General features: G+C 37.2%; 1 protein-coding gene across 3 annotated transcripts in view; it reads right to left on the bottom strand.

Moving 5' to 3' along the window:
• The window catches only part of IFT81 (intraflagellar transport 81), a 43,560-nt gene that overhangs the window by 17,926 nt on the left and 172 nt on the right, over positions 1–25,462 (bottom strand). Inside the window, exons 1-11 of one of the 3 annotated variants that reach the window (XM_064466180.1) lie at positions 25,245–25,451; positions 24,986–25,150; positions 23,974–24,077; positions 23,149–23,329; positions 20,131–20,220; positions 18,998–19,063; positions 18,569–18,679; positions 17,237–17,321; positions 8,942–9,105; positions 6,203–6,298; positions 4,097–4,243 (exon numbers count right to left, since the gene is read on the bottom strand). In XM_064466180.1, the coding sequence (XP_064322250.1) occupies positions 4,097–4,243; positions 6,203–6,298; positions 8,942–9,105; positions 17,237–17,321; positions 18,569–18,679; positions 18,998–19,063; positions 20,131–20,220; positions 23,149–23,329; positions 23,974–24,077; positions 24,986–25,129 (1,188 nt within the window). In that variant the 5' untranslated portion in view covers positions 25,130–25,150; positions 25,245–25,451. Of the gene's footprint in view, positions 1–4,096; positions 4,244–6,202; positions 6,299–8,941; positions 9,106–15,553; positions 15,612–17,236; positions 17,322–18,568; positions 18,680–18,997; positions 19,064–20,130; positions 20,221–23,148; positions 23,330–23,973; positions 24,078–24,985; positions 25,151–25,244; positions 25,452–25,462 lie in introns of those variants that run through there. The other 2 variants (XM_064466179.1, XM_064466181.1) reach the window with 2 other exon arrangements.

The following is a 25,462-nucleotide window of genomic DNA, read 5'->3' as shown; positions in this document are numbered from 1 at the left end:
ATTGAAAATGCACAGATCAATAAAACTGATGATTTATTCATGCCAGTGGGTGCTGAGAGAGCATTCAGTTCAGTTCAGCTGTCTGAATCACTGCATACATTTGGCTTAAATGATGGTTAACTTCTTACAGCAAAAAGCTTCTGGCTCCTGTATGAATCCTACAGATTTGCCGCTTTTGTTCTCACAACTCAACTACCAGCTACTCTCCTATTTTTGTGTGTAAGGAGCCTTTGACAGACGGGAATATAACTGCACCTGGATCCTTAGTGAAAAGTTAAGAGAAAGACAGCAAACCAGTAAGGTAATATATTCTGGGTCCTGGCTTAAACCATTTAATGTTCAAGTTGTGAGCTCCTTTATAGTTACCCTTAAAAATCCCTCCATCTAGTTCGGACCTAGATAACTGCTTCTGGTGGATTCAGATGGGCTCGACAGCCCTAGAGGAAAAGTGACAAGTCATCCTGGATGACTAACTGTTTTCTCTGTTTGCAAATTGAAACCAGGGGGCAGGTAGGCATGAATGAGCATTTGTAGGAAAAAAATTAAAATCCTTATGTAAATGAATAAGCAAACCTCGCATATCCATTAACAAACTGAGGACTTTTTATGCCACATTCTCAAAAACATATTTGTTTCAACCACTGTAGCGAAGCACAGCTATGGTATGGCTCTATTCTGATACCTTGGGAAAGTCTAGGTTCTTGGGGCCCTATGCTGAACTCTGAAAAGTACAATGCATTGCGTAAAGAGCTAAAAATATCACAGCTTTACCTAGGATCACTTGTAATTGAACCATCTAGCCTTCTAAGTGTCAACATTTGATTCCCTAATTTTCAGGATCTGACAGCTGCAGCTAGGAGCCTGCCAACTGTGCCCCATGCTCATTGTACTTCGTTTGAAGTACTTAAAAAGATTTCATAATCCCCGAAGCAGACAATTTATTCCTACTTTTTTGTGTTTGATGTAGATGAATTGGCTATTCCCTGCTGTTTCTTCTAAGTTCTATCTAGCTGTTCAACCTCTCCAACCAACTGGAATGCTGTAAATTCCTTTTTATGATTACAGAAGAAAGCAAAACGCTAGCACCTGAAAACATAAGCCAGGATTGACCTTTTGCTGAATGAAGTGCTAGGAAGAACTCAAATGGAGATCCAAATACTGCTATGGGAGCACAAGCAAGGAAGGCACTGATTCTTCGATTGCCGAGTCTTCTGAGTGCCATGATATAAGACAAAGCAATACAAAGAGAAGATGAGAAATGCCGGGCCTAGAAAAAAGAATTATTTAACTGTAGCATTTAAATAGGTTAAACGTGGCAGGATTAAAAGCCTGTTTTAAACTTAAGACAGCAAAACTATTTGTTAAAACCCCCTCTTTCTTCGTGTTTGAAAATGGAGGAGCTAAACGTAAAGCATGTGTGACTGCACATGAAAGCAGAAGGAAGCTCTTGGTCGTCAAAGAGTGCAAAGCAGACGTTGAATGTACAACATCTTTCTGTCCCCATTTGAACATATGTATTACAACAGTGACTCATCACTACTACATTAATCTAGATTTCCTTCAGTATTGGGTCAAAGCTGGAGTAATGGAGCACTGAATCAGAAAACACAGGTTTAAAAGCATAACATATTAGAAAAAAACCTATAGCAAAAGGTTGCCTGGTGAGTGGTGAACCGAGGCTTTTACTGGTGAGAGATAACCTGTTCACTTCACTTTTGCTTCATCACCTCTTCCCTGCCAACTGATTTGTCTCATCTATCAGTCCTGTCTTCTCACAACCTAGACTCTGAAGCAGGGCTGTTTCTATAATACGTGTTTGCAATGTACTTTAAGGAGACACAAAGACCGTAGTACCAAGGTCCTATGCAGCATTTTTGGCAGCAAATCTTGACAAAGGAATTGAATATCACTATCTCCATTTTCCTGATGAAGAAACTGCAACCTTTGAAAACGAAGCTGTTCAAAATCATCAAGAATTCAAACCCTTTCCTAGTTTTCAGCCATAGGAAAAACTCTTTTCACTGCTTTATGCTGGTGCCCATAGCACCGCTACAATGCACCTAATGAAGAAATAAACGAGAACAGGATGCAGACTGCCTTATACGGGCTTCCTTGGGCCAATGTGCAGAAAGTATTTTACAAAACAGGAAATGCTTCTTATGAAAAGACAAACATTTCCTACTTTAAGCTGATGATTTTGCCCAAAGTACTCAGTCATTTGTTCTTCATTCCTCAAAATTAAGACTTGAAAAGATTTTAAAAGTCAAAGCAGAACATTTTAACAAAAAGAATGCATGTTATGTTCAAAACAGGTCTTTTTTCTGTCTTGAGCCTCTTCCTTGTGTAAGACAATTAACATGTATTTTTCATTATTAAGCCTCTTACGAGGTTCTGTAACCGTGTTTCCCTCCTACCCTGCTCCCCTTGAATTTCTATGGATCAGAGTATGTTGTCCCGCTCAGGAATAGGCACAGCATGGATTATTTCCTACCTTACAGTGCATTTACAAATAATGTAAAACATATGTTGCTGTCTTGGAAATGCATTTTTCTTGATTAATTAAACACTTCTTTCCCATCACATGTCATGAAACACAGATTGTCTGCTTTCTGTTTTTATTTTTACTTAAGAAGTTGTCAAAGACTTTAGCAACATGCCCACTGGGGTTGAAAACCTTGTAGTGGAGAGAAATCTAATGCAGTGGTCTTATTGCTACATATGGAACACCTATAGAAAGTGTACAGTATGTCATGGTAAGAGAGATCAACATCTCAATTCTTCAAAGTCTCTGTGCATTTGCTTCCACCTGTAGTTTTCATCTTCATTTACAGAAGGGGGGGAATGCAACAAAGCACAAGTGAAATATGCACGGATTCCATATTACACAGGCAGCCTTTACGCACGAGTGTACACATACACGTTTCCATACTTGATTCACTCCTAAAACAAAACTGATTTTTGTGGAGCAGGCCTGTCCTATGGGATCAGGAAGGGATTTCCTTCTAAAATGGGAGTTCCCCGTATTGAGTAGTAGGTAAAAAAGCACAGAAACACACATAGAAAAAGAAAGCAAAGAGCATTACTCTTGATAAATGGTGGCAGTGCAAATGAAGACAATACATGAGGGAATGAAAAGAAGAGAACGATGCAGCTAAAATATGCTTTGCTTTAGTGAATCTGCCTGGAAGTACACTTAGCAGGCTTATTCCAAGCTGAGAAAAATTACTGCCTTAAGAAAAGTAAATTCATTTTGCTGACAACCCACTACCCAGCTGCAGCAGCCTTATTCTTCGCAAACTTTTGAAGAAGAAAAAGCTGCTTTGATAAGTAGAGCTTCTAATATAACTTTGCCTGAGCTACGCTGATTGTGCTAGTCAAAGTCTATATTGCAGATAAACTTCAGGACAGTCTGGGAAAATTTTTTTAAAGTAAAAACTTTTTTGGGTAATAAATAGAACAGGACTAACTGCATTTCCAATAATTGCTGGTATTACGTTTTATGATCACATATACAGAACGGATAGTAATGCATATTTTTGTTATACATCAAATAATAAAATTAATCTACATGACTTATCACCTGAACTCCTAATCCCTTCATTAGTCTCACTGACTTTTATACTTAGCTATTTACCATCATACCATTGTGATGATATTGACATTAAATTTTGACTCAGAGTCTGGAACGTTAAGACAGCCCAACATTAAGACCTCACATACCTTTCAATCTATCAGGTACAATGTGAATAATTGAAATTAATAATTTGAAAATGGATACAAATCAAGCTCAAGCACTGCTGCAATACAAATACTGAAAAACATTCGAAAGAACCAGACAGCACTGTGCATTAAAAAAAAAGTCTTCAAATACGTTAATTTTTGGATTTGATGACAAAAAAAATGTGCATTAAAAAAAACTAGAATCCCATCTGTTGCGATGCTGAGGCCATGTAGTTTGACAACATGCAAAAAAATTGATAAGATACTGCAGAAGCAGTTATTGCAATGTAAAGTTAAAAGGAAATTGTGAGTTAACAAAAATGGATCCATCTCTTACAAATTTCCTCTTCCTTACATCCACTGTTATATTGCATACCTCATCCCCTTTCAGAACATCAGAGCCTTCTAACTCATGGGCCTGACTGGTCTTCTGCAGCATCTGCCTTTCAGTGCTGGCCATCTCTTCCTTAGCAGCCTGAAGTTCTTCTGCCTTGGCTTCCTTTTTCCGCGAAATTATAGATGCCTGCACGATCATTAAAAATACATATAGACAAGTAAAGTAAAAATTGCCTTGTTCAATCATAAGTAAAATGTAATCCATTAAGTTTCAGGCATTGCACCATGGAAACCACATTTTAACTGCCAGAAACTGATTTTCATTAGGAAATGTGAATATGCCTCTTTGCAAAGAAGAAAGCATTGATTACACATTATAGACAGCAGGCTAAACCACAACTTCATTGAAGCTGACTGCAGACTCCCAACTTTCTTCAGAATGGCCAAGATTTCAAGCGTACCCTTTTCTCTCTGCTTCATGTTGATATATTTTACATTTACATTTCTTCACCTCTATTTTCATTTTCATTGAAGAAAAAGGTAGGCATTTTAGCTGTTCCATTTCTTCTACTGAGTCCCTTTGTGCATATGTAATATACCCCAGCACGGCTTAACTAGAAAGTTATCCAAGATTTCACAAATGTCATAATACAGATTTTTTATAACTCCATCCTACTCCAACCTACAGAAATATGTTATACTAACAGCAGAACTGAGCCACTAAGTCTTGGCAAATAGCTAGAAGATGATGAATAAAGCATTACAGAACAGAAATAGTGTAGATTACAGATTATTATCTTTTTTTCTTTCAGTCTAGAAGATAAAGCATTTAAAAAATAATATTTTATATAAGGCAGAATATTTAAGAGTACCTAACATTTGACCAGAGCTAACAGATTTGGGAACGTAAGTATACATTAGTTCAGGGGGAAAAAAAGGCATTTTAATCTTGCCAAAGTATACTATTTGAAAATAACACAACACATTAATTTAGATGCATGGCTGGTTTCTTCATATGAAAGGGAGAACTTCAGAAAAAACGAAGCAAAATACACGCTGACTAGGTTAAAAGGACCAGCTTTATTTCTAAAAATACATCTAACAGAATTCTGCTGGGGTAGTATCTCAGCTCTTTGCTTCATAAGATATCTGCAGTGACAAACTGTGGTACAATATATATGATTATGTTGTGAAACAGAAGCCAGTCCCTGGCAGAACAAAGCAAAGACCACCACATGCTTTCAATGCACAGCAGCAACCTGAATTCCTGGAGTGGCTCCTCCACTGAACATAACTGTATCACAAGCCAGTTGGTCTTTGGTACCAGCACATTATGTAGCAGGCTCTTCTTTCAGGAAAAAGAGCATCTCTTACAGAATAAAATGGTGTGCTTCATATTGCATATGGGCTTGAACTGCAGCATACATTTTATCAACATTTTTTTCTTCCCACTGATATATTTTACTTAAGCCTTTTAATTTTTTTAAACTGTCACCATAAGCATCATCATGAAAACTTCAATAAAATTAGCAGCAGTACAGGTTGCCTGGAAAAGAAATCACTTACATTTCTGCATAAGCTCTGAAAATCTCAGGGTTCATAAATCCTTTTTATAACTTGCAAATTTGCTAAGGCTAGACCAGACAGCCTATTTTATAGAAAGACTATTTTATAGCCGAGGGATGAAAAAAATCAAAGAACACCTTCTTAATAGATGTAACGGGAAAAGCAGCAACGGATATAACTGAAAGTAACCCTTGCATCCATTCTGTGATTCTGTGATGCAGGTCTGACTGCAGCAGTCAGCCCACATGCTGCCTTTTAAGAATCTGTCCACAGCTGGAGCTTTACCAAAATAGCTCCTCCAAAATGATCCTTCCAGAATTACTGTGATACAGCCGAAGGGCAACACCTAACAGCTTAAGGACAGCAGTTAGTACAAACTCACTAATGTGACTGAAAGGAATTGTTTGACTCAGCCCTAAACATACATATGTTCAACAGCTGTTTATTTTGTTTTGTCCTCCATTATTATGTATTTCTACTGATTTATGCTAAATAAATTAAAGAAAAAAAATCAGTATGTAAAATAATCAGTGACTGAAATTGCTCTACTGCTTTAAAAAAATGTTTTGTTCCTTCTTACCTGTTGGCGATACATGGAAAATTTACTATCAATTGGCTCATACTTCATCATTCTTTTCTCAATTAGCTGATTCATTTCTGCATTTACTTCATTTATCTGCAAGACAGAGTAGAAAACTAAAGAAATAGAGCTTTATTTCTTTGTGTTCTCCACAAAATTAAATGCTTTGCAAATGAGATCTACAATTCAGCTAATTCCATTTTTAAAACAGAGAAACAAACCCAAAAAACTCAGTGAGTCATTAAATATTGGCCAGGAAGAGGCTATGGTTTTAGATTTCCAGTTCTGTGCCTTTATGATAAGGCAGAAACATGACATTGGCCCTGAAAAGGAAGTAAACTGGTGTACGTGGAGAGAAAATGCATATGAATTGGTACCGACACAAAAGACACTGATGTTGTCACATACTACATGAAAAATGTAATTTTATCAACTAAAATTCCTTTTCACTCAACCATTTGTCAGAAGTTTAAAGGGGAGAAAATAAAGACTAAGTGATACAAAATTTCATCAATACTTTGAAGAGTCACCGACCGTCATATTCCAGCTCTAAGGTACCTTCTTTCTACTGGCACAAAACGCACTTTTTTGTCCATAGTCACAAATTGTTGATCTTCATTCTAGCTGAAGCTTTACCGCCTACTGCATCTGGAAACTCAAACAGCTACACCAGTGTGCTGACTGCAGCTTTTCCAGTCCTGGCTTAATGCTACACTGGGACTCTCATCAGCCATGGAAACCACAGCCCTAGCAACCTTCCTTTAATTCTCTGCTAACTAGACGAGCGCTGATAAGCAAGCAGTATAACTATGCGCCGAAATCCAACGAAGTCAAAACTTAACACAGGCACAGTACTGGGCATTACTCGAACATTTCTATGAGCAATATCCATGTACTTTGAAAGTTAAGTAGTTCAAATAAAGTGCTCCATAGGATTAAAAATACTCCAACACCTGAAAAAAAAGTCTCCTGTAAAATCTATTCCTATACAAAAATAGAACAGGCTTGAATCTGAAGACAGCATAAGAAATCCCTTCTGTGAATAAATTCCTGTTTTATATATTATAAAATGCATGATAGTAGCACACTTACTGCAATTCAGCTCCTTTTTAAGACACTGAGATAATAGAAGGCTGACTTAAAAAAAAAACCAAACTGTCTAAGACCATACTGTGATAACAGCCAAGTATATGACATGTTTTTATTATCTATTAAGAACACACTCCTAAAATGTAACAAATTAGAAGGTTACCTCATGAAGAAAAAAAACTTCAAGCTTTTAAAAATATTGCCAAAACCCCAGCAATACTCTTAGAAAAGAAAGGTGCAAAACAGGGCTTCAATTATGCCTGAAAGAAATAACTGCAACCACAAATATTGCTTTGATTAGAAGAAATAAATTAGGAAAGCAGAGGTTGAATCACAGAACTAGTTTAATATTTCAAACCTAATCTACGTTTAATAATGCTGTCGTCCTTAAAAGTATAACGATCGGGATCCAAAATGGCATTGGGCTGTCACTGATTTACTTTTACAAAAACTAGTCTTAACCTTAAAATAGAATGTATTCTTGATGACACTTGACTGCTGATTCTTGTCTGATTTAAAGAACCTGTAGGTATTTCTTTATTACATTACTTTGGCATGGTCTATGTGTGAAAGCACAGGCTACTATGATGTTGATGTAGTTGCCGAACCTCCCTCTGCTTCAAGACACAAGAAGAATGGTGGATGGCAGCCCTCACGCCCATCAGTAAATCACTCTCTGATCTATTACAAATACTGTGCTTCCTCATTATCTATATTTCACAGCAAAGCCTGAGCTGGAGATCCTGGGAACATTAAAAACCAACTGATAAGAGGAGAAGACATTTAGACTGAAGAGTTGTACCTACTAGTACGTAGGACTGGTCTTCCTACCCTAGCTAATGTTGTAAGTTTTCATCATCATCAACAGAAATATTAATAATTAGCATTCCTCTAAATTCTTCTAGAAGATAATATTACATATTTACTCTTTCATTTAGGATTATGCAAATATGAAAACTTAACTGAGTGAAATATACAAATGTACTTCTGTGCCAACAAATCCCTCTGCACATTTTGGATATATACTACAAATAGGCATTTTTGCTCATCCTAACACCATTGGCTTTTAACTTCTGAAAAAATCTGGAAAGGTAAATCCTTATTTGATCCTCAAATTTCCTTTGGTCTTACCAGCCAAAACAAATTATACAGACCTATTCCAAACACTAAGGAGTTCTCAGCCATTGTACATTGATTAAGACATAACATTGCTGAAGATGTAGAGAATGTTGTTCACCACTCCGTAAACACTCTCTATATGTTGGGACAAACCACCTTGATGTCCGTGACAGTTTAGAACAAGTGAAAACTGAAGAGAAGAAAAATCAAATCTTTAGTGCTAAATTAATGTCTCTGCTCATACCACTGTAACTTGCTAACACAATTTTCTAAATAGCATTTAAGGATGGGGTTTGGTTTGGGGTTTGTTTGGTTGTTTTTGTTTGTTTTGCATTTATTTTTTAAGAAAAAAAAACTATCTGAGAGTTTGCATTTAGTGATTAACAGATCTTTTATTTTACAACTGAAAGGATGTTCTTCTGGGACTGAAACATTTTCTCAGGGATATAAAATAGCGATAAGAAACCTACAGGGCACAAGAACCTTAGACTGCTGTGAAACACAAATTAAGTGTGACCTTGGTCAACTTACCTTGCTTTCAAGTACATTGAGATCAGATTGACTCATAGCTGGCTCTGCAACCACCTTTTGCAAGAAATATGCTGAATTCTTCTTACTTTCAAGCTCTCTAGGTATTTTTTCACTAACCAGGTACGAATTGAAATTTATCTCCTCTTCTAGTTTCTTCATTAAGCCTTAAGAACAAATTAAATCAGTATGTGTCTATAAAAGTAATGTAGCGAATAATTGATTGTAACAACACATTAAAGTATTTAGCAGCAGATTACAGTAACAGCAGCAAAACATTTGAGTCTTCTTTTCAACACTAAAAGAAACAGGTAGTTACTTGATTTAGATTTTTCATCTGGATGTTAAACAACATAACAGGTATTATTATCCATCTGTCTCTCTAACGTATAACTATTAATTCCTTGACAGATTCTTTTAATCAATAAACAAGTAAAACCCTTCTAACATGAAGTTCTAGCTGAATCAGATGCAAAATTCAACATGCAGCATTGATATAGAAAGCCATAAACCCTGTGCGTGTCTTACACACATCAAGAGATTGGATTCTATGTTACTTTTTTTGTGTTGTGAATTACATTCTTCTGAAATTTTAAAAGTTAAGAGCTAGACTTTGGTTGCTTACACGCATGCATGATGAGGGGCGGCAAAGTATATCACAGCTATGCTGACTTGCTCAGAGATTGTTCGAAACTTGTATCCCTTGGAACATCCCTGGCTGGAGCAGTGAAGCATCCTGAAGTTGGTCCTACTCACAGATTGCTTAAGTCATTTGTTTTGTGTGAATTACTTCATCAACAGAGAGAAATTATCTCTGCGTGAATCCTTTATCTGTACAAAGATCATCATTTGGCCTAGTACATGCATAGATTTGTTATATCCTCAGAAATTCTCCCTTAACATAAAACTTTAATCTGGCATCTAAAAAAAAAAGCCTTAAAATGAGCAGAATTTAATGTATGCCTACTTTAAGGGTCTTTTACATTGCTGGAATACATATAAAATGCCTCTCTGTAAATAGCAGACACTTTTTTCTTGTAAGAACAAGCATTTACTCTCCAGACAGTATATAGACTGAGAATGCTGAAAATAATAATAAAATAGAAAAAGCAAGAAGGAATTCCTGAGTAATGTCAAAAATTCTGTTGAGAAAAGCAACCCCATTTATAAGCTTTGCTCTACACAAGTCTGATGCATGCTGCATGTTACCATGCTTATGATGACTTGGCTCTTGCTAGGAAGAGTAATTTAGCCTCTTTAACAGATAACTTATAAATAGACAAAGGTACATACAGATAAGAACAATACACAGCTAGAAAAATGCACCAGAATAAAATAAAGCATCTATTCAAATTACATTACACAGTCTTCCGCTGACAACACGCAGTTTAGTGCAATTACTCCTCTGATCACCTGAGCCAAGGATTACAGTAAGATTTGGAAGTTGTATATCAGATGAAAGTGGGAATAGGTATTTCGGAATATTTTTCATGATCTAGATGACTAAAAGGTAAGTATTCTAGGTACTTTTTAAAACTACTTGCTAGAGTTTTGTTTGGTTTTTTTTTTAGGGGGGGTGTCTCTCCATATTTGGGATAATATGGAATTGCCATGAAATGCCAAGAAAAAACAAGAAATTCACAGTCTCTGTCTCTTTCTTACACTGCACAAGCAGAGAAAATCTTGAGTACAGAGATACCACAGTACAGCTGATGTTGCTGGAACAGAGATTGGAAAGGATGTAGGCAAAAGCAGAGGTTTTGGTTCTCAGGCTAAAAAGACTGCTGACCGTATCACTGACTGACAAAAGGAGAACGTCAGAACAAAGTGAAATACAGGCCTAGGAAAAGGGCCCCCCCATTATTCAATTACCTCTAGAAACACCATATGACAGATCCTCCTCACGCTCTGCTCTCAGCTCAGACTGAAAGGAAAGCTACTTGGTTTAGCTGCCAGAGAGGAAATAAGCCATTAGTTCTTGAGAAAGCCTCAAGAACTAGAAGAAAGAAAACAGTCCCTAGGGAAAGCAGTGTCGCTAACAAAGTCAAGTTAACACAAACACAAGTTGCTCTTGGGGAGATTCCGACTGGACACAAGAGGAAAATTTTTCACAGTGAGGACAGTCACCATTGGAATAATCTCCCCAGGGAAGTGGTTGACTCAGCCACGTTGGACACCTTCAAGAGTCGTGTGGACAGGGTGCTGGGCCATCTTGTTTAGACTCTGCTCTTCCAAGAAAGGTTGGACTAGATGATCCCTGAGGTCCCTTCCAACCTGGGGTTCTGTGATTCTGTGAGTGGGAATGCCTCATTTCCAGCAGTTTAGTTTGTTTATTTCTGTGTTTATGAAAAGCAACACCTCCACACGATCTTTTCGCTTTCGTGGAAAGGTCATTTATCTCGTGCAAAACAAACAGCACCAATACTGGCTTCAGAATGGTAAGAGGAGTTACTCTATGTGTAATAGCCATTACGTTCCTGGCACTACAGCTATACCCTCAGAAACATGCTTGAACTTACTGAGAGAGATTTCCCACTTCTTTCTTCCAGAATAACTCAATTCCAGTCTTCCTCAGCCCACAACAGAGCTGGGCAGGAGGGACCACATTTTAATGTCTCACTAGAAATTTACCACCTCTGCAAATGCAGCAAAGCTTCCCACGTAGACCGTGAGCTGAATTATCACCTCAGAACTGACTAGGAACACAACTCCCAATCTGATATTTATAACCAAGGTCTTTGGTGTGGAAATCAAAATGATACCAATTAAATTATTCTGATATTAAATATTAATATTTTTGTTCCATCAAACTGATTTCTTGTTTTCCCCTCAGTAGCAAAAAAATCTTCATATATAGCCTATATTTCTTGTACTACTCCAGTTTTATTGTAAAATGTACATGCCTAAATAATTTATTGTAGATATGACACAAAATTCAGGAAATAACCACGCCTAAACAATTGCTTTCATAAGAGTGGGGACCTACTGACTTCACAGGGCATAACCTTGATCCCTATCTAGATTTATTTCTCAGGTAGCCTGAGAGATATTACCAACTTCTTTTAAACACTGACTGGTTCTGCATCATGCTTATTCTTGATGGTGCAACAAGCAATGAAGCGAGTTAAAACTTGACTTCTCAATGGGGAAAGACATGATGATGTCAACACCCCTCATGACTAACGCAGTTTCTTTCCTAAATATTTTGGATATACTCTTCCTCCTATATAGTTCAACATATGGAGGAGTAACTACCTAAGAACTATTTTTGCTGTTAACAGAACCTTAAAAAACAAAACGTAGAGCAGCTCGTTTTAATTTGTTTCCAGTGAAAAGCATTATTTTTTCAAATTCCCAGGCTAGAGAAAAGCAAGCATACTTTAAATCTTTCCATTACACATATAAATTCTGCTTTTAATGTTTTAACATTGACTTATGGTTACAAAATCTACATACGTAAGCTGCACAGAAAGTCTGGCTCTGTGTCCAAAGGTTATTTTAGCAAGGTTCTGCCAACCACATATTTACATGTGGAAGGCTATTAACAGCAACTCCTCATGTTTTCCATTCAAAAGTTTTATTATTATTATTATTATTATTATTATTATTACAAAGAAAGGGATGGAAGGAAGAGTTTCTTAGTGCTTGTTCAGTCATGTAGGAGAGAGGCAAGTTTCCCTCCAGAATTCTGCTGGTGGATCTAAAACTTGATTCACCTTGTGCCCAGGTTCCTACTTCTTTTCCCTCTACAGACTACCAGTTGTGCATCCTATACCAAAACCATTTGCAACAATAACTGATTTTTTAAAAAAATACAATAGACAAAAAAAAAAAAAAAAACCAAAAAAAAGAGGAACACTCATTTTATAGACTGATCTGCCAACACTTCATTTAATATCACATAGGAAGGCCACAACAAAGGCAGGTCTCGAACAGACTTCCACATGGCATTCACATCAAAGCCTTCACTTCCCTTTCTGCAATCATCCTCAATAAGACAGTACTGAAATACTTCTATCCACAGATTCCAGTGATAACACTTCCAATTTCACTGTATTAAACAGAGCCCTGGGACACGCAAGCACTGACAGATTATGATCAACTCATCCTTTTGATATCTCCTTGAAAAACTAAAAAGCTTCCTGAATCTGCCATTGTAACTTATGCCTATGCTTTCCATATTTATAATTATTTGATGCTCTTTGAAATCTCTCTGACCTTTGAACATTCTTCTTGCATTCTGGTCAATGGGCACAGTGTTGCAGTGATGGACAAAGAGCTAAACAGAGAGATAATACAACTCTCCTATTCCATTTTCTTCCACAAATAAATGCATGGATAGCATCAAATCTTTGATGCTGGGAGCTCCATTTTTACACCCACAAGTCCTTTTCGGAGTCACTTCTTAGGAAAGAATCCCACATGCTATAACTACATTGCATTTACATTATTCCTAGAGGAATACATGGCATTTGGCTGTTCCTTAAAAGACATACTGTTGGCACGGGCTCAGCTTCTTAAGTGATTAAGGTCACATTGAATCAACAGTCTGCTCTCCTCATTATTCAGTCATTTCCCCAATTTCTATTTCACCTGACAATTTTACCAGTGATCATTTGCTATTTTCTTTCAGGTATCTGATGTAAATACTTAATAAAAAAGAACCAGACATTGATTTCTGTATATCCTGATCAGAAATACATCCACTCAGTGATGATTCCCTCATTAATTTCCTTTCTAAAACTTTCACTAAACTCCTTTCGATCCTTTTAAGGTAGGTCATGCTGAGCTTTTGCTGCCTTGTTTGCTCTTCAAAATAGGGTGCAAGTTAAGGGTCAACGGTCTTAAAAAAGTCAACCATAGCAGTACTGTTAATTCTACCAACTAGACTTGTACTCTCAAAGATATCAATTTAGCTTAGAAGTGCTTTACCCAGACCTTGCATCTATTGATGGTGACTTTATAATAAAGTCATTTAAAGATGGAAATGAAGTCCCATCTAAGCCATTCTCCTTTACCAAATACATCTATAACTTTAATTGTAATGTGGTCTATGGTGTAGGTGGAGAACATTTAAACTCAGAATTTTAGGGGAAGAGAGTTCTGTGGAAAAGAAGAATGTTAATGTTTCCATTCAAATGGAATATTTAAATAATAGCATCCTAAATTTATATTTTTCATCAAGTGTTCAGAATGACATAAAATAGACAAAGCAATTCCTCTTTGACCAGTACCTTTTATGTTCTCAGTGCTCTAAATCTATTACCACATATTAACTTAATGAAGTATATATAGTACACATTTCACTGTTTATCAACAACCATCATCCTAACACATTCTTTTAATCAATGTTTTCAAGCTAGTCATCATCCACTTCTTTGTATTTCTGCCAATGAAGTGAACAATAACATTCTGTAAAATGGACAGAGATCAACAATTTCAGTAATTCAGTTTGCTTCTTGGCATTAACAATTTGTGTTTGTTCCAGCAGAGATATTTCAAGCAAAAAGATGGCAATCTTGCTGAAAAAGCATGAGCTAGGTTATTCAAACTAGTGGTCAGTGCTAATATAAATACTATTCATATCCAGAACAACAACAACAAAAACTCAGAAACTGCAAATTCATGTTACTTGGTGCTACCAGCAGCAACTGCCTCTCTGTAGTTAAACAACTACTGAGTAGACCTGAAGTTAATAATCGGGGAAGGAGTGTACTGTGGAAACCAGTATCATCAATTTTAGTCTACAAAACATCTCATAATAATCAAATGTTTCTCAAGACACAAAACAAACTCTTCTAAATATTATATTTTTAAGAGTTAAAAACCTGCTAACCATAAGCTGTAATTTTCTGGCACAGCTAAAGCAGGCTGCTGCTAGATGCATGTTAATGATACTCCTGAATACATGCTAGTTGCATTTCTAAAGAAAAATAAAGGAACTCTCTAAAAGTACTTAATCCTAAATTATTTGTAAGATGAAGTAATCAAAGCAGCATGCATCCTTGAGACAAACAAAAAAAGCTTCTATCATTAACAACAACTTTTATAATTTTATCTTGCTTTGGAAGTAAAAACACCCGAAGTATTAAAAATGGAAGACAATTATTTGAAAGGAAAGTATCTCACTTACAGTGAAAATCCACACCTACCAACCAGCCATTGAATTGTCAGCATATGAGCTATACTGATATGAGTCGGCAGCTGAGGCACCAAACTGCAGCCAAAGGGAATTTTTTAAATAAAATAAATTGTACTAAGTGTAGACCAAGATAGCTTTTAAAATAAATGGAATCCTATTCAGTGCACTGTGGTCACCTAATTTCAATTATTTAAAAAACACAGTTGGCCTTCCGTAATTGCTACTACAGGCAGTGTCTTCGTAACTACTATGGGGGGAAGCAATTACAAAGCGAAGTTCTGAAGTCTTTCTTTGGGCAAAATTTCAGCACAAATTTTCTTAAGTAATGACTCCCAGTTTTTCTTCAGAACATCTAAACACTTTTTCTTTTCCCCTGCAAACAGGACTCAAGATAAGGAAATTAAATATGTTAACTTTATCTTTATTTTCATCTCAATAATTAAATTACATTCACTGGCTTTTTATTATGTTACCTTTGCTTCTGTGAACTGAACCCATCAAGTTTCCATTGGCCTTAAAAAATCCCAGGAACTGAAATAGAAATGTTGACACAGCTTTGCTGTATAAACTCTCTGATAGCTACTGCAAAAATGGAACAGTTATAAAATCCACTGCAGGTCCCTTTGAGTAAAGAAGATAGTTCAGATACTCTTTTAGTTCTGTTTGTGGTTCAGTGGCTGATGAGCATCGTAAAAGAATTAAAATTATGAAGTAATAACAACACAACATGCTGGTGACTGAAAAAAAATCTCTAACTCAAAACAGCTGCCAAAGCAGTTATGTGATGCAACTGGAATGTTAAATGCAATTGAAAGAGTAGGACAATGACTTACTTTACTAAATTTTTATTTAAAAATAGTCAGATTCTACCATTTTGGAAGTAATTTATACCATTCTATGCCATTTTCTTTTTTTTTTACAACAGCAACTTAGAATGCAGCTGAAAAAGCCCTGTGAAAAAGACCATTCCGAGTCTTACACCTCCAAACTACTTTACATACAGTAAAGCTTCTCCCTATAAATCAACCCCAGTGCCTCTACAAGCAGCACATAAAACCTCTGTCAGTCCTGTGACGTGTTATTAATAACCAGTTACAAGAGACAAACTGGAGAGGGTTAAGCGATTTGCGAAAGATCACATAAATATGAAACACCAAACCCTAAACTGACTCTCAGTTTCGTTGTCAAACTGCCAGGTTAATCCTTGTTATATTTCCTTCAAAGTGATTAAATTATCAGAATCCTAGAGGTTATCAGATTGTAGCCTTTGGAGACAGTGAGTTATGCATTTACCTAGTAACTACAATTCCTTCCCACCTGCTATTTTTCTAAATGATCATAGACTACTAACATACTCCACAAATAGTATAATTTATTTTGCTGAGGTTATTTGCAGACTGCAATACCACTGCAAACGAGGAGAAGCAATCTTGCTATTATTAATGTAATACAGCAACACACAACTCAATCGTGTATACTATATATACTTATATATAAGTGTGTGTGCATATATATATATAAAAAATCCATGATTTATTAAAAAAAGCTTGATTAGGAAGTAGCTTATTTTTGGTACCATGCAAAACCACAACACAAAATTGCACTACAATAAGTAAAAGGCCTTAAAACTTTTCAAACAGGTATTTTATAGAAGGTAACTAGAAAAACAAGTCTACAGTGAAGAAAACATGGTATCCAATGTATTTATACATTCATTGAGAAAATTTTTAAGAAGCAGTACTTCACCAATGCCCAATTACAAACACAAAAGACAAAACCTTACTAAATCAGAAGTTTCTCTTTCTAAGAGCTTTCTGCTTTTTCCAACCCTTTGTAGTTCCAGCTGTTCTCTTCTTCCAGAGTATCGTGGCTAGTATTCAGTATTTAACTGTTTTAAGATTTTTTAAAAAGTGGACCTCAAAAATATGACTGATACCATCTTCCCTTGTGATTGTCTCCCTGGCTTCTTGTGGCAAGGCACATTCAGGTTTAGGACCTCCACCATGTGCCTTTAGAACACAAGCTATTTCTTTCTTTAGATTATTTTAAGTTCCTATATGCTTTTTGGCACTACCATATTACTGACAGCCATCCAGTATTGATTTCATTTCTAACAGAGACACGTAAACCCCCAGCCTTTACAGATTACTACTTACTTTCAGGTTTTGAATCCACTACAGCATGATGCATCTCTTTCAGCTGGAGCTGTGCTCTTTGCAGTCTCTGCTCTGCATGGAACAGCTTTTGAGAGAGAATTGGACACGCATAAGCTCATTCCTTTGAAATGCATATTCAAACAACTACACCAAAAAAGTATCAAAAAGAATCCCAAATATAAAAAACGGTAGCTATAAGCATCTGGTGATTCTCTGTTTCACAAGGGAATGTGCCAAAACAATTGGCCTGGGTTTATTTTATATTCTCTGGTGTTAATTAAGGAAAGTATCCTTATACTCCCAAGTGATATTTAATCTGTGGCAGAAATTCATTGCACAATTTTCAACCAAAAATATGAGTGGCTTGCACATTAGAACAACAACAAAGACGACAGCAAGAATCAGGATTGCAGCAGATAACTATATCCTTACACTCAGTTCTTCAAGGTAGCTGAGTTGTCACAGCAATCCACTGTCCAACTTGAGAGCACACGGGAAAGCTTGTTGCCAAACAACACCCAGTTGATAAGCATTTTTGTGATTTAGAGATGAGTGCTAAGAACTGTAATTAGCTGGACATCACATTCATTTTACTTGTGATCTCATTCAGGTTCAAGCAAAGACCCAACAGCTTGAAAGCCTACTGATTTACATTAATTCCACATCCAGATACAGGCTGCAATACTAGAAATCTGGTGGGGGCTTTTGCCCTTTTAATACAGTGTTGAAGTTCACATTACAGAATTTGGTGAGATGATATAACAATATAGCACTGGATTTTAATAAAGTACCTTGTTTTGACAACATAGCTCAGGAATAAAACCTGCCCTTACATTCAGATGTCAGCTGATTCCTGTGCTGCCTAAGATATCATCTTTGTCAAACTCGGGGACCAAAATCCCAAGGTTCTTCCTTAATACATATTTCCCCCCACCCAGTGAAAAGCTGAGGTACTTGCTGTGTTACTCAGCCCCTGAAATCTCAGTGCAGATGCACAGAGATACAAATCAAACTAAGGAAACATTTGCTCATTACCATAAATATAAAGAATTCTCTTTGGGTGCTACAACAGTAAGTCATGGAACATGTCCTGGGACTGCTAAATGATGATGTCAGTGACAGCTGCGGCAGCCAAGTACCTGGAATGAGGTGTTCAAAACTTGCAGTGTCAAGCCTCTTCCCTTAAAATGTACATAAATATTTCTATTTTAAATGGGATTTAATTTTCTGATGTTGGGAGAAACTCTGTACTGTTGTTCCTGATGTACTTCTTAAAATGCATGATTCCCAAAGGTCAACAACTATTTAATAGGTATGCTTTTATGTCAGTACCTGATTTTTTTGTTCTTGTTTCTGTTGAGCCAAAGATTCTTCTCTCTCTTTTTCTAAGCGAAGCTGTCTTGCTATTTCAAGCATTTGTTGATGATTTTGTACTGTCTCCACCTACAGCAAGTGGATAAATAGTGCATGTTACTGTCAGATAGTTGAGAAATACATTAAAGAGATCATATGTCTCACAAGCCTACTTAGCACTTCCTTTCCATACATGTTACTACTCAGAAATGACAGCAAAGTACTGGACTCAAGATTCTTAAAAGCTCTGGACTAACGCCTAGGGAGATTCCCTGTGGGTCAGCTAGTTATTTGATTCCTTCCTAGACATACAGTATATTTATCTTAATCCTTGTTTGCATTCCAAAATCAGAGTTGCAAGCCAAGGATTATGACACTGAAATGTAACAGTGTTACTTCTCTTATTACCCTCTTCTTAAGACGCTCTACTCTTTTGACAAGTTGATCTTTCTCCTCTTCCATCGCACTGATGTCCTAAAAGGCAGTAAAAACAGAGATGTTCATTTATTTACAAAATAATATGGATTGGCCTAAATTCTGTTCAAATTAATATGAAAATCAGAATTCTTCTCTCAATACACTGAAGCAGTTATAATTTTACTGATCTATGATCAGAACATCCAGGATTCCAATCTCTCTCTTCTCTCTCACTTCCCCTCCAGTTCCCACTCTCTTTATGTTAACATTCCTTCATCTGCATCCTTGAGTATTTGCGTGAACATTTACAATAAAAGCAGGTGGGATTCTCTAAAATAAAAACAAACCAACAGAAACAACCAAGCAAAAATCAGCACGAATTCAACATCTGATGCAGTCAAACGTATGTGCTTAATGTTACCATCATTACCCACTTCTGGGCAGACATTTTTGCATGAAGTTGCACACAACTGATGTTTGCTGCTGCTTTTTGTATTAAAATTATGTTAAAAGAAACGCTTCCTAGTGCTAAAATATGTATCCGATTATTATTATTCTTTAATCCTATAACAGTAGGATTTCAGAGGTTGACTGTTACGCGCGAAAGGGAAATAAATTCTCCAAACTTAGGCCTCATCTCAACATTTGCTTACCTTGGCCATATGTCTTACTAGAAAGTGGTACCCGTGCTTAAACATTTTGCTGAAACAGGGCAAATAACTTTACTTAACACCTTAGCCACACGGGATCATCATTTTTGTTGACTTAAGCTCTTAATTCATTCATCACCCTCTAAAATTATTGCCCTATATCTGTAAAGGGAAAGGCTTTGTATCAGTTTGCATTCACAGGAATGGGCATCCTGATACTTGAAAATCATGCTGAACAGAATCTTGGCAGCCTTGTTTCCCAGTCTGCTTCAGAAAGCTCAGTTCTAAGCACGAGCGAGAACTTTCGAATCTGTTTACCAACAGAGAACAGTTTCAAAAAGGCAGCTGTAGTGCCTACCAGCTCTGACCTCTACAACTTAAACACTGCAATGAGTCCAAAAAAACAACAAAAATAGAACTGACATTAAAAAAAAATCTAAACAAAAGTTGTGCAATTTTGTCAGATTTTTTTACCCTTCTTATTTCTGCAGTAGATAAACCAGATGTTTTGAGTTGCTCGCACTCCTTATGTAGGTTTTTAAATGCTTCCATCAGTTCTTCATACTATAAAATGAAATAAAAACACACATGATAAGCACTGTGTCTAAGGATTTTCAGATCAACATGTTGCTTTACTACTAAGAGAGTAAATATAGAAATATGGTGATAAGAATTAGAGACTTTTTCATCACAAAAACCTATCAATTTATGAAGCAAAAATTTAAAAAAATCGCAGTGAATTGTCTTCCATTTGAAGGTACATTCAGAAGTTTCACAATTTCTTCAGTATTTTCATCTCTTCCCTTGTAACACATAGTGTATTTTCAAAACAGGAAGATAGGATGTTATCTGAAAGGGACAATGCTATACAAACAAATTATTCTCTCTTACTATAAATCTGTATATATCACATATGTAAATTTATCATCCCAAAAAGGAAGAGCTTGATCTAAAAACATGCTTGTTCGAAGCAATGGGGCTTGAATTTATAGAGCACTGAGCTTCAATCCAGTGAAGCAGTCCAAGAGCATACCTGACTTATGTGAAAAATAGTTTTGACGCATTGCATAATCATGCCCTCAGTATAATATAGAGATTGATATATGTAGTTCGGTGGTTAGAACGAAGTAGACAGTGTGCTACTTCTACACTAGTACATTGCCCACCAGTAATCTTAAACTGAGAGGCAGTGTGAAAGTCTGTGTGGGCAGAGAAATAACAGGGGACAGAAAGAGTTTAGAAATATGGATAGGAAATAAATTTAGATTCAACTTGGAGAAATGCAAGCTGAGATATAAGGAAAGATAATCTCCACAGAAACAGCCATTCAATAAGATGGAAAAATCTAAAAAGATAATATCAAGTAATCTTTTACTTCCTGGAAAGAGCAATTGAGATGAAAGTTGAACACAAAATGGCAATGGCAAAGGCCAATTCAAACAAAGGCATCATATCCCTGATCAGTGAAGCAGCAATTCCATTCTACAAAACCCTGGGGAACCAGCATCTAGAATGCTCTGTTCATTTCTGGTTGTTTCAATATCAGGCAGGCACTGAGAAGCTGGAATGAATTCAAACAAATAGCAATAAAATGGCTACTGAGAAGAAGATAAAATAATAGAGAAAGAACTTGATTAAATGGCAAATAAAGGTATGATAAGGCATGCACGCGCTGGACAATGAAGAGTTACAAAAAAAGTAGGAGTAAAAATGCAACTGGCCTGCATTATAGTACTTACACATTATAGAGGTACTTTAATAAATAACGAAATAGCAGGTAGCTTCTGAGCAACTGTATTCGCAATTGCTGGTGTCCAACAGCTTTCCCTTTTGTGGATTCTCTCCCTCTTTCAAAAAGGGAGTTTACTAAGTCTTTTCCTTATGGGAACATAAAATTTCAAGACTAATGTAAGATTCAAACAAGGGCATAGCACAGTTTGCCAGACCACAATGAAGGGAAGGCTTCTCACTTGCACCAAATAAAAGCGGCACCTACCCCATGTGCACTCAAAATAAGTGACACACACAAATGACCAAAGAACACCCCTGTTCCTACAGTGGAAAGAAAGATTCCTGGCACCTGAGGGCAACTCACTGAAGACTGGACAACTAGATTTATGCCTGAAGTTGCTTACTTTTAAAATTATATCCTGAGTCAATCTGAGGTACAAATCACAACACAGTTGGGAAGGTGGCAAGCACCTCTCTTGTTTAAATAATTTACAAAAGTACATTTGAGCTCGATTCTATACACCCATAAAACTTGACCATGTTCTAAGATTTCCAGACTCTCATGCTGGAAATGTTTCTCTTAAAATACACTATTGCAAGCCTGTTTATCTAAATACTTCAGGATAAATTCTTTAATTCATTAGTACCTAAATATTTGCATGGTAATGTTGAATTATATTAAGGCGCTCTATTACCCCAGCTTCTGTTTTTAATTAATCAGCAGGGCATTAGTTTAATAAGACGGTTATGTTACTGTAATCCCAAAAAGGAACACATCTTACGTAATGGAAATAATGGAGTTTGATATTTATACATATTAAGATTGTGGCATACTGAAAAAAACACACAATCTTCAATCCTTTCTCTCTTTGCTACTTCTGCTTAGTTATTTCAAGTTATAAATCCAGTATCGTTAGTGGTAACAAAAAAATAAAAGGCTTAGTCAAGCTTCAGTCAGACTATACAGCTTTGCTGGTGCACAGTTAATAGAGTTACCTGTTACAAACATTCAAAACCACTGTGATTTTGCAAGTCACTATACATAACAAAAGGCACAGAAAACTGGATAAAAATTAGATAAATATGTACCTCAGATAATACAGATCTAAAAACATAACTTTGGTTCACTTTAAGCTTTACATTTCAAACCCACCCACTCTTGACTATCTGAAAATCAACATTTAATGCTCACAAAAGAAGTGGGAACATAATGAGTAGGAATGTCAGCCCAGAAAAAAGAAATTTTGTACTTATTCACAAAAAAATAAATGGTTGAAGCAGAAGTCGGATAAGGCTAATGCAAATATTAGGCACTAAATATTATACGATCAATTGACAATTAGGAGACATTGGCTTTTGGTCATAACATTTTCTGGACTAGTTTGAAGTGGTAATTTATAAAGTTAAAAAGATCCATGTCGTAGTTCATAGGAAAAAAAAAAAAAAAGTGTTTAAAAATTAAGAAAGAAAAATCTTGGCCAACATGGCTCTGAACATTATTTAGTATCCAGTACTTAATGGGCTTAAAACCTTTTAATTCATTGCTACCTATTAATATACAATGTCAGGGTTATTGGAAGAAAGGTGGCCAAGACATATATTTCTTATTACAAATCTTTGCTCACCCTTGATTCCAACATGCTCTTAACATAACTCACTTGAACACATATCTCAACAGTAACTTCCTGATTCATTTCTCCTGCCTCCTATTGGTACTTTAATTAATTAACATTAAATGTTGGCATTCATGAAAAATGGTACCTGTTTGTTGATGTCAGCCACAGTATCATCCTGCAGGAACTCCACTGGCACTTCCAGTTTTACTAAGAAACGTGCCAGGTAAGCTCTTTTCTTGAGTTCATTGGTCCTCTGAAGAAGCCAATGTAAGACAGGGTGAATTACAGGTTTGCTTCCAGTAACTAACCCTTGGCGAAATGCACTCCTATACAAAAATAATAAAAAAAAAAACCAATAAATCTCACACTAAAGAACACTGGCTTGGAACAAACAATTTGCAATATTTTGACATTCCCTCTCCACTTGCCTAATGATTTTCTTAATGCTGTTAAAAGAGAAATCACTCATGATGACAGTTTGCTATTTATGATCTGGATTCCGTTACCTTGAGACAGATAAAAACCCCGTAACACATCAGAGGGCTAAAGCCGGCAACAACGACTCTTCCTTTTCTGCGATATTCTTCGGGAATAAAGGCAATGTGGGAAGAGTGCGTGTTTTCTAGGTTATAACCTGGCGCAGGAGGGTGCAATCCAGCCTCGGGCAGCCAGCTGAAAGGGCTGGCGAAGGCACTGACCCTGCCAGTCGTGCGGCACCCTCTCCTGGCTGACTCAGCAATAGCAGCTGCAGCAACGGGGCCCGAGGGGCAGCCTACACCTGCAGGAGCCTTCTGCTGGCATCCCCCACACCATACCCTATAGGGACAAGGCAGGAGCTGTCTTCAAGGCGTTACACACACCCACTGGGACAGTCAAGGTCAAAAACACACACAACTACTGAATTAAAGGTCGTTACTATATAAGCTGTAAAACATGTTTTATGGTGATTTGTAGACAAAAAGATACTTACAAGTCTGATATACTTCCTGGAGGTTTGTATTTAAGGATACCAAGAAGACTCAACATTCTTTTAGCTGTTTGTTCTGGCAGCTCCTCTCTAATGTCAACAGCATGCTAAAGAGTAAAAAATATAAATCAAGAATCCTCTATTTGTACAAGTCACATTAATTAGTTAGCAACACTAAAAGAAGTGGCCAGGTTGGACGGGGCTTTGAGCAACCTGATCTAGTGGAACGTCTCACTGCAGGGGGCTGGACTAGATAACCTCTAAGGTCCCTTCCAACCCAGACCATTCTATGAAGAATTGACTTTACCCACTTATCACACAATATGTCAATGAAGTGAGATGCTCCATACAGAACATCATTTTTACAACCAAACTTCAATTCTCTTCTAATGAATTTTTCTCCAACGTGTGTATTCAGGTAAATTTACTCTAGGTATAGATTTTCTCTGCTCATAGGACCTCACCTATGCAGACAAACACATTACTTCCACCAAGGAAGTCAGGTATCCAAGCACACCAAGGTACACGTATCTGCACCCCAGATGTAGAGGATCCCTTCTGATCTTACCCACACTTTTGGTAGCCACAAAGGAGAAGAATTCAATATCTATTGCAACAGCTAACTCATGAGGTTCAGTTCTTGATCAGTTCCTGCCCTGTGTGTGTGTGCAAGAGACAGCCTGACTTCTGAGTTAAGAACACAGTGATTGTTGGTATGAATCAAGTTAAGATCTGTATCCCAAGGAAAAATATACAGTCATCCATCTCTGGGGGTCAGGGATCCAGTATCCCTGGCCCAAGAAACATTTGCTGGTTTGCCAAAAACACATAAGACATAAAGGATTCTTGCCAGGCACATTGATTTCCAGGAAGATTCACACAAGCTATTTTGGTAAACCAAACATGCCACAAGATTATACAAAGCCAGACCTAAATAAAGGCAAATTTCTGTGTGAAGCACATTTAAGATGTTTGCAATTACGCAGGTCTGAGCACCTCTGGTTGCCTTCCTTACCTTTGGGTCGATCTCCCCCAGAACATCATTGAGCAGCTGCAACAGCTGCATTGACTCTAAGGAGTCAAACGTGATTAAATTGTAGTTCTTCTTGAAGGGCTCCTGATTGAGCTTCTCAACAATGAACTGGATTTGATCACTCATAATCGTGTCCTGGAAGAACCTCTGCAGAAAAGACAGAAGAGATGTGAGGAGGCCTCGGCAGGGAGAGGGAGCGGGACAGGGGCTGGTGCTGGGAGGGCGGGGGTGAAGGCACTACCTCAGCGAGGCCCACGGTAGCCCAGCGGCGGTTAGCTGGCACCGGACTCAGCCCCGGGGGCACCCCGCAGCCTGGGAAGGAAGCCCAGGAGGGCCTAGCAGGGCCTGAGAGGCCTCTCACACAGGCTGCGGGGGAAGGCAGCCGGTCCGGCCGCCAAAACGGCGGCACCCTGAGGCGGCAGAACGGCCTCGTCCTCCTCCCGCCCCAGCCCTCCCGCG

Source organism: Phalacrocorax carbo, chromosome 15 (assembly GCF_963921805.1).
Source record: "Phalacrocorax carbo chromosome 15, bPhaCar2.1, whole genome shotgun sequence".
NCBI classification, from domain to species: Eukaryota; Metazoa; Chordata; class Aves; order Suliformes; family Phalacrocoracidae; genus Phalacrocorax; species Phalacrocorax carbo.
Note: the sequence above shows the minus strand (reverse complement) of the source record. Positions and strands in the feature narration are given on the sequence as shown.